Source organism: Alosa sapidissima, chromosome 2 (assembly GCF_018492685.1).
Source record: "Alosa sapidissima isolate fAloSap1 chromosome 2, fAloSap1.pri, whole genome shotgun sequence".
Classification (NCBI taxonomy): domain Eukaryota; kingdom Metazoa; phylum Chordata; class Actinopteri; order Clupeiformes; family Clupeidae; genus Alosa; species Alosa sapidissima.
In genome coordinates, this window is record NC_055958.1 from 6,297,886 (window position 1) to 6,308,065 (window position 10,180).

The 10,180-nt window shown below is 43.7% G+C and overlaps 1 protein-coding gene across 1 annotated transcript in view; it reads right to left on the reverse strand.

Annotated features, from left to right (window-relative positions):
• ccdc141 (coiled-coil domain containing 141) overlaps window positions 1-8,383 on the reverse strand; it is a 28,954-nt gene extending 20,571 nt beyond the window's left edge. The window contains exons 1-5 of the mRNA XM_042084095.1: window positions 7,821-8,383; window positions 6,318-6,440; window positions 4,573-4,764; window positions 3,553-3,661; window positions 2,451-2,704 (exon numbers count right to left, since the gene is read on the reverse strand). Coding sequence (XP_041940029.1) covers window positions 2,451-2,704; window positions 3,553-3,661; window positions 4,573-4,764; window positions 6,318-6,440; window positions 7,821-7,910 — 768 coding nt within the window. The 5' untranslated portion in view covers window positions 7,911-8,383. The remainder of the gene's footprint in view (window positions 1-2,450; window positions 2,705-3,552; window positions 3,662-4,572; window positions 4,765-6,317; window positions 6,441-7,820) is intronic.
• Between the last annotated feature and the right edge of the window lie 1,797 nt (window positions 8,384-10,180).

Sequence of the window (10,180 nt, forward strand, 5' to 3'; positions counted from 1 at the left end):
TGTTTATATGTAAATATACTGCCCTCTTATGTGGTATGATTTTGTATGGTATACTGTAATACATCTTGTAATACATCTTATGGATTGAATTTCATCTCAGGTGTGTTCATTCTACAGCAGTAGAAATGTGGTATTATTGTTTTGTAGCCCCCCCCCCACGATGATTTTGTGAACAGAAAAACTATATTTGTCTTACACAAGTCCTTTGACCCAGAAATGTAAGTGTCAGAAGAGTAGCAGGCTCAAACAGCATATATTTAATAAAAGACGCAATATCTCCATTTCTAGAAAAAAAACAGGGATTTTGATGAAAACTAGTCACTGTTTAGCTTGGGATTTCTCAGGAACAGAGGCGTGTAGAAATACACGGTTTGCACCTACTGAGAGCTTAAAGTTTCACCTTTTAAACGAGCCATTGTATGTGTTCATAGCTATAACACAGAATATGCTGTGGCTGTCCAAAAATCAACAATGGTCTAGATTGCTGGCACTCTAGGACAAAGCTTCCGAAAACAGCTTGGCATTCAATGAGTTAAGATGGGTGAAAAGTCTTGAAATTTGCCACACACATCAGGTGTCACGCAAAGCAGTTAGGTACAAGAGCTTGGTCCTGGGCGTGGCTCAGGGACTCGCTAGCGCCCCCTTAGGTGACTGATGCCGTGGTTGGCATATACTTTCAGCGAGACACACAAAATTTGGTAGGTGTGTGTATCTCCCCAAGATGAACAACTTTTGTATGTACAATGCATTACCCACGCCGAACAGGAAGTGAGGTATTAGGGATTTTGTGCGGACTAAAATGTGATGAATTGTGATGCCAAAAGAGGTGCTTCCCGTGGGTGAAAACGTATGAAATTTGGCACACACATCAAGAGGTACCGTGAATACACAGGGAAAAAGGCTTGGCACTGGGCTTGGCCCAGGAACTCCATAGCGCCCCCTTATGTCACTGTGACTTGTGGTTGGCATATAGTTTTAGATACAAACACCAAATGTGGTGGGTGTATGTAACTCCCAAAAACGAACAACTTTTGCATTAACATGCCATTAGCCACACCCACAGGAAGTGAGGTAATTAAGATTTATTTTTGCGTTTTGGACATGATCAATTTTTACACACTTCTCCTAGACGATTGATCCGATACATGTCAAAGTTGGTATATATGATGCCAAGAGGCTGTTGATTCTAAATTGTGAAGCTTTTTTTGATATGTTGCCATTTGACGAAATGGCAAAATTATGAATGTCATAACCCTTCCACATAAATAATAAATGTGTCATAATTCACCATGCATCGCTTGAAATGTTTTAAATTTCACAGGTCATTGAATACAATGGTAATAATGATATGTACATGCCCATAATGCATATTTGGCATTGCGCCACCACCTGACAACAGAAAGAATGGCAATTACACTGATCAATTTTAACATACTCCTCCTAGACGGTTTGTCAGATTCATGTGAAATTTGGCAAATACGATGGCAAGATGATGCTGATGTTAAATTGTGAAGGGATTTTTGATATGTTGTAATAAGTTATGATTTTAATATCTCACCATATAAACAGGAAATGTGTCATAAAGTCAAAGTGCATTGAATGAACAGTCTGAAACTTCTCAGGTTAATAGATATTATGATTATGAGAATATCCAGAAACCCAATTGGCCTCTCTGGCATAGCGTCACCACCTGGCCAAGCAGGATATGTGCCAGAAATGGGCAATGCCTTAAGTGATTGATCTTAACCTTTACAAAATATTGGATATCATTATTGTGATGATATTCACGTTTTGTACACACACACACTGTGAGAGCCACACACACAAAGAGAGACACACACACACACACAAAGAGAGAGAGAGACACACACACACACACACACACACAAAGACACACATACACATAGACAGACAGACAGACACGCGCACACACACACACACACACACACACACACACAGATAGAGAGAGAAACACACACACATGCTCACAGAGAGAGAGAGAGAGAGAACAAGGGAGACACACACACACAGACACACACACACACACAAACAGAGAGAGATATAGACACACACACACACACACACACATAGAAAGAGAGAGACAGACACATATACACACACACACACACACACCAACACACAGAGTGAGAGAGAGAGACACACACAGAGAGACACACACACAGAGAGACACACACACACACACTCAAGCACACACACACACATGGAGTCTCATGGTTGGCATATAGTTTAAGCTACACACACCACATTTTTGGCAGGTGTATGGAACTCCCCGAGACAAACATCTTTCCAAAATGTCACGGGTTGCGGACCGCAGGTGCTCAGGCCCGCCATTGCCGCCATTATTTTTGAAATTTTTTATCTGTTCACCACCAAACATGCGCACACACACACACACACACACACACACACACACACACACACAGACTCACTTCCTGTTCTTGCTGCTCCCACTGGCAGATATTCTGGATGACTTCCAGCCTGTGCCGCTGACGTCTCATGTGTAGGTCCACCTGCCTGCGGCGATCCTGCAGCAGCTCCATCAGATACTCCACCTTACTGCAGCTGGACCGGGCTCCGTACAGTGCGTTGGAGAAGCGTAGGGCCTCGTCCACTTGGAAGTCACTCAGGTAGTCCAGCAACTCACGACTCTTGTTCAAGACAAGCATTGACTTTTCCAAAAGACCTGATGCAAAAGGAAGAATATTTACAGGATATTTAAGTGTTGAGGTCATTGTTTGAATCATTCCTTTTATGCATCAAAGTTGGACAGATATTTTCCATTCTTATCTCCAACACATATTTATGCTCTTACACACAATATACAAATATGGTCATACCTCTAAGAACTTGCACTTGCTGCATAAATACAGACACCAAAGTTTTACTTTGAAGAAGGAAAAAAATAACTTAGCCCTCTCTTCTATGAGTAAGTAAAATATTTGTTTAAGAACCAAAATACTTGTGTGCAATCAGTGGAATTTGTGAATGATTAATGGGAAGCAAAGCCAAATTCCAAAAGTCCCGAACAAACTGACTTTGCTGAACAACAAACAAATATGGCCCATCACATTTGCATGCAAGACAAGGCATTTACTTTAGCCATCTTCATTTCTGTTGCAGCCCAAGGGTGTCAGTAGTGTGCTTACAGACTTGATTACATCTGAAAGATATTCAAATCTGAGCCTTTGAGGCATGGTGGAGAGCCGCCTGGGCGAGAGCAAATTGTTATTTCGCTCAAAACTCATCTAAGCGAGAGAGACAGATGCTCGAGAGAAAACATGAGAGGCTGCAAGAGAACACCAGGTTCAGGTCCCGGTCAGCAAACACATACGGGACATGATGTCACTGCTCTCATGGGGTCTTGTCCGAGAGACCCACAGCATGTGTGTGAAAGGTTCAAGGGTAAGAAAAAGAGGAGGGGGGTTAGGGGGTTGGGTTAGCTCTCCCACATAGCGATGGGCTGCGGGGTTGATTCGCGCCAGACCTGGGCCAATCCCGCTTCTGAGACTGTTGCTCTGGCCGTCCACTCACCTCGCTTAATAACGCTGTGTCTCTGGAGGAGCCTGGAGAGCGAGTCGGCGTCCGCGACCTCCTGGCCGACGCGTTGGAAATCCTCAGCCTCGTCGATTTTGATGGCAAACTAAAACAGAACAAAAATCATGCTCACGTTAGTCATGACACACACACAAATACACACACTATCAAAGAGGAGTGTCCAGTCATATCTCACACACATCATTAAATGGACACCAATGCTTGATAACTCATGGTGCTCTTCACTCATTGAGGTCTATATTGAATGTATTCTAATGGCTGCTGGTCAGGCAAGAGTATGAAGTCAGGCCGAGTGTTTTCTGACATCAGGGTTAAGGCAGTATGAAACACCTGCATCCTGCGTCTGCAACAGGACTCTCATATTTCAGGGCTTTCACGCTCTTATGAATGTTTTTGTCCACAAGTAACTATCCAGGCACTTTCAGAAAATAATACACATAGGGACAGAATGGGTAGAGTCCCTGTCTATCACTTCAGTTCTCAGTGAAGATGACCTTGAATATAAGTAGCTACAAATTGTGTCCATTATTCCACTACTGTACGTAAGAGAGCAGCAAAATAGTTGGTGACACTGCTTTGACATCAAAGCTACAGGTTGGAATCTGATCCAATTATTGGGCAGACCCTGTGATGCCTTCAGACAACAAACACCGGGGAGGGAGCGGATGCTCTCTCTCTCTGTCTCTCTCTTTCTGTCTCTCTCTCTCTGTCTCTGGAGCCTCAGAGCTGAGTCGAGCACAAACACGCAGGCCTTTGTACTTCCTGACGGTATCGAGCAGCATCACATTTCCTACCATAAAAGCTGTACAAACACAAAACAAGGCTTTGTGTTTCAAAAAGAAAATAAAACAAAACTGACAACACTGTTTTAATAAGAAAAAAAAGAGAAAAACATACGTAATGACAAGCTCAGAGGGGAGCTTGGCAGTGTTGGTTGTAACCTAGCATTAACTATGGGGGTGGGGGCACCGAATGGAGGTGCACTGCAGCTTTTACCTCCAGGGCCCTGTCAAAGAACTCGGAGGCGAGCTGGAGGAGCGACCTGCGCCTCTCCAAGTGGGAGGCAAGGGTCCACCAGGCGTCGCTAAGGGTGTCTGCCATGGCCCCGTACACCACCTCCTCCCCAACCTTCTCCTCTGCCGTTCTGTCCGCCTTTGCCAGCAGAGCCCACACGCCTTCCTCATGTTTCTGCAGAAAGACATTCTCAGTTAGAACCATGTTCCATTTTCATTAACTATTCAGTCCTGGAGATATCTGAAGGCAGTATAATTAAATATGTTGTAAAGCTAACATTTCTTTCTAATACCCCTACCAATTATTACAAAATATGATGGCACGCAAGCAACTTTTTAAAACTACGTCAGTATAAAATACCACCCCCCCCCCCCCCCCCCCCCCCCCACACACACACACACACACACACACACACACACACAAAGAATCACTTTTGTGATAGTGATAAGACTGAAATTCAGAGAGTAGCTTTGAAGGTTCTATTTGAATGCTGGTGCAAAATCTGGCATACTACAAATGGTTACCATGATAGTGTAATCCAGTGACTGTTTAACCACATGCAGTTGTGCTGGTCTGTTTTTAGTGCAGTTTTTTCGATGTGGCATGGGTCCTTTTTAATTAGAAGGCTGAGGCTTCTATCAGCTCAAGTCTTTAGTTACATTGCTGCGTGCACTGAGAACGGCCCGGTCCTGGCCTCTTTTCTGATGGGTTGTGAAGTGTTGTTTAACAATCCGTGGAACTTTATTTTGAATTCATAATATTCCATAACAAAATGGTTTACAAGGAGGCTATTGTTAAAGTTGAATTGAGAGCCCATTTTCCTTTTGGTACTTGGGAAAGTGTACTGAGAGAGGGGGAAAGTGTTTGGCATATGTAAAATATCAGGCTTGGTGCTCCTGCCTGATTTCCATTACTGGGCACAGACCGTGGATGACGCAAGTCAGATATGAATATGAGGCACTCACTGTAAATCGACAATGTTTTTTTTAATAATATAAAATATAAATTATATAAATTAACCTTATATATCATTATTTAATAAATTAACTAAAACTTACAACTGAGTTTTCATGAGAAGTAAGCCCAGATCTGCACTTTATGAAGACACTCGTGTAACAGCCATCTAAGCAATTGCACATATTAATAGATGACCAGTCACTTAAGATTAAATGACCCGCTGAACATATCTAGCTATCCAGCCATCCAGCCATCACTCTGGCTATTAAATAGCCTACAATACTCAATTCAAGCACATAAGTGCTACTCGTTTTATCATTTAATTACATGTTTATGTGTATGTGTGCTGTGAGTGCAGCTATGGACTATGGATCCTGCGGTTTCACATCTCTGCACTGATTATGGAGTCAGTGGTACAATGTGGCATGTGGTACAAGGCTGAGAGCTGTTCTTATTCGAAAGTCCAATGCGATCTATTTGACCGCCTTGCACGGAAATAGCCACTGAACTACAGGGGCCTATAATGAGAGATGGAAAAAATACTGTGTGGAAATAAAATAAATCAACAGCCATACCCGGCACAAGGGGAGGTCACTTTGCACAGGCAAAGACACCATTAAAATATATAAAAATAAATTGTTAGCTGAGATTAGAAAAGAGCATGAGGGGCTGATGATAAATCATTGTCAGATGAAGGTAGGGATGTCACTTTCAATTACATTAACAATCACAGGACAGCTTTACAGTGTTGTGGGCTGTGTTAGTACAACCTTGAGCTTGGCGAGGAGCTGCTCGTGCTCAGTGAGGAGTTTCTTGGTCTCCTCCTGGTTGGCGCCAATCTCGAGCAGGTTGGGCTTGGCCTCCGTCAGCTGCAGCTCCACTAGCGTGCCACACTGGAGGGGAAATTAAAAGACACATCATACACCGACACGCAAACACACACATGCACGCACACACACAGAGAGACAGAGAGAGAGAGACAGAGAGGGAGAGAGACCAAGGACATGTTTATGTGCGGAGGTGGGTGGTTCGAAACCTTATACCTGCAAACATGCCGCACGCGCCCACGTGGTGCGGCGCACATTTCACGGTCCGTAAACAAACCGCACAAATAGTCGCAGAGGGGAAACAACCTCTCTCTGGCATTCTGCCAAAGATCACCTAAAGGAAAAACTATGGAGAGCAGTCTCACACTTCCAAATGAAGTTGTTCCACAAATGATCGCCCACGGATCTGGTCCTCCGGAATGCAAATGAGCCCATCAAAAGGCTTAAAGAACGCATTTGAGAAATAAGAGAGAGTGGCAAAGGCGGCCGCCTGAAACCTTAAGAGCGCTGGCAGCTGCTCTGGCTTGTCTTAATCGCAATGTAAATGTGAGGAAATGCATTTAAACACAAGTGGATTCTGATGGTAACGCGTTGGGAGGCCGATTATTTAGCAGGCATGCAGTGGCCTTTGTCCAGTCCTGCGTGCCTGGTATTGTGGTAGATCCTGTACATGATGGCTTCAGAGGCCTTTGAGAAAAAAAAAAACTGCTTCACTCTTTCACTTGACAGTTTACAGTTAAAGGCTATTAATAGTAAAGACCATATGATGATGTCTCAGAACAGCAATAGTACCGAGTGCTCTTTGTGTGTTTTGCTGCTGTCCTACATGGTCAATCCTACATGGATCTCTACAGTTAGGCTTCCATACATCTGACCATGGGATGAGTGAAAGCTTTGCAACAGGACCATGTCATCTGCAAGCCTGGTGGAAAAACAAAAAGGTTTATTGACGACCTGACTGTCAAATACGACGAACCGTGTGTTTGAGACATAATTGACCACAGATAATTTCCCCTGCCCTGTTCAGGGCTGCTCTTTGGATTAATCGATAGGGACGACAGATGCTGTAAGGACAGTGTCTACCGATTGCAGACCAATCAATAGTATCTAACTGAGGGGTTTGAGGGTCAAAGCAAAGCCATTGTAAGGTGTTACTGAGATTACTGAGACCTACTGTTGTCTCTACAGGAATCCTGTCAAATCATTACTTAACTGTGTAGGTTGATTTGGGAAATCTGCTGATTCAAGAACAGGAACTATTGATTTGTCAATAGGGTACAACAGTTCAAAACCGTATGTAAACAACCACTAAACCTCTAGACCTACCATTTCAAGGCTACACCCAAAGTTGGTGTACAAGCAACAAAAACAGTCCACAAGACATCCTGAAATCAATGTTTACCTTAACAAACCGAGATAACAGAGTATTTAGAAGTAGTACTGTACCTTCAGTACTGTAATGACTAGCTGGGAGTCCCCAGCTTGCACAGCCACAGTGCTGATTGTTGTTGTGGAAGGGTCACCTTCCCAAGACATTCTCGTTTACGTCCACAAGTCCAACACGTCCACAAGTCCAACACCCCAGCAGCAGGCTCTCCCCTCCACTTCAACACCCACACTTTGCTTTATCCAGCCCGTCCCCACATCCAAAAATCCAACAATGGCTATTCAGCGCATGCTTCTTGACTGTACACTCCAATAGTCCTCTGGTCAACAGGTAAATTCCAGCTTGTTAGAGAGAGAGAGAAAATGAGAGGCTCTGCTTTAATGCCCACCAAACAGTCTCTTGCTGTGACAACTGGCTTGGATGAACACTCGACTCCAACCCCAGCGTACAAGTTGACAGGGCAGAGCACCGCGTGTTAAAAATAGAAATATCCACTAGGTTTATCACACAGCGCTGAGAGCCATTTGACACACCCCTAGTTTGGTGGCTCTGCTCTCTCCACACCACTCTCTCTCTCTCTTTCCCTACATCCGTCCCTCACCCTTTCTCTCTCCCTCTCTCTCTCCCACACTCCCGCCTTTTCTCTGTCTGTCTGTCTGTTCTGGTCACCCTTTGGCCCTGATGTACGGGAAGGTTGAAGGGGACACCCACACAGGTTTTGGCCCAAGCAGAGATCAGAGTGTGACGATCAGATGGGGAGTGGGAACGTTAAAAGAGCACCACTGATGTGCCCCCCCCCCACCCCTCTCCCAAAACCCTTCTTGTTCCCTCAAGAGGAATAACTCCTGTCACCTCCGCAGCCAAGCTTCCCCTGAGCCTGCATGCCAGTGTTTTAAAGTCCAGTTTAAGCCCAACAGCACAGCCAACAGTGATCTCTAGAAAGTTCTATGAATGCAGCAAATACTCGCGACATGAAGTCATCCTAAAAAAGTTGTTTTTAGTAACTCCCTCAGAAATATATATTTGGAACTTCAATACGTTCTCCTGGGACTGATGCAATCCCCAGAGAACATCTTGTTCAAAGAGAAACCCATTGAAGTAAAAAACAAGGCAGTGTGTTTGGGGGGAGCGAGGAGGGTATTAAGTCCTAATAAAATGGGACTCTGATTCCCTGACTACAGCACAATGGAAGGAAAAGCCCACAGAGACAATTTGATACTTAACTTTGCAGGGAAACGCAACCAGGGACCCGGTTTCCTGATAACAGACATTTAAAGCCTTTTTTCCTCTTGCTCGCACTCTCTCTTTCTCTCCTCACACATGAAACACAACATATGCTGTTTCTAAACCCGGCTTTAAACATTGCTGCGGCGGCTTCAAAATGACAAGACAGTGACAATACCAAACATGTTCATGATTTATGCAAGTCTCTACTCTGACAGTGGCTTACCCATCAAAGCCCATGTGTTTTTCAGGATTCTCTAGGTCACTTCCTAGCGGCGTCTGGTATATACCATACAGAGGAAACCTCAGGGAACTGCACAGGGAGAGACAATGATAAATCAGATACCCTTTAATCCCCTGGAGTCTCCGTGACACAATCTCACAATCATGACATGTTTTCGTACTTGACAGAAAAGTGCCTTGAGCTAAGTATTAATGGGCTCAATGCTGTGACATGCTGGAAAGTGCCACACATTAGCAACGAGAGAAAAGTATGCCCTCCTCAATCTCTTGCTTATTTTGATATCTGAGTGTGGTCCCAATGTGACTATAAAATATACAATACAGATATGTCATACACAAATACCTCACATAATTCATTTCTTGAATTTCCCCTTGAAGTATCTATCTATCTATCTATCTATCTATCTATTGCTCTGCAGAAATAATAAGAGAAAGACAATAGCCTAGATTTAATGCTTTCATTCATCCATTCTTACTCTACCAGCAGCTGCAGAGGTGAATTGTATAGCTTGTAACAGTAACATTTTCACATCAGCAAATTATCCCTTAGAGACATGGGAGAGCAGAACTAAATTGTTATTGTTCAAAAATGAAAGTCAGAGAGCAAAAAAAATCAAACGGAAAAAAACATACATGCATACATGCTGCTACAGAAAGGTTCAGTTAAGGCCACACACAATGAGTTGTGACACTGTTTCCCCAAATGACATGCCGCTCATTTTATAGAGCATGAAAATACACTAACAGGGTGATGTCTGTCCACTCCTTCAGGCCACATGCCAGCCATATCACTGCCACACATTTCTTTGAGTGCTCATTGGAGAGACCTGTTCGAATTACCACTGATACCACAACATTCTTCTCTGTCTTTCTTTTTCTTTGTTTTTTTATTTTATTTTGATAGGCATGCCATGTCCCCCCGTGAGGCTCCAGGCAGTAGTGGCAGCTGCAA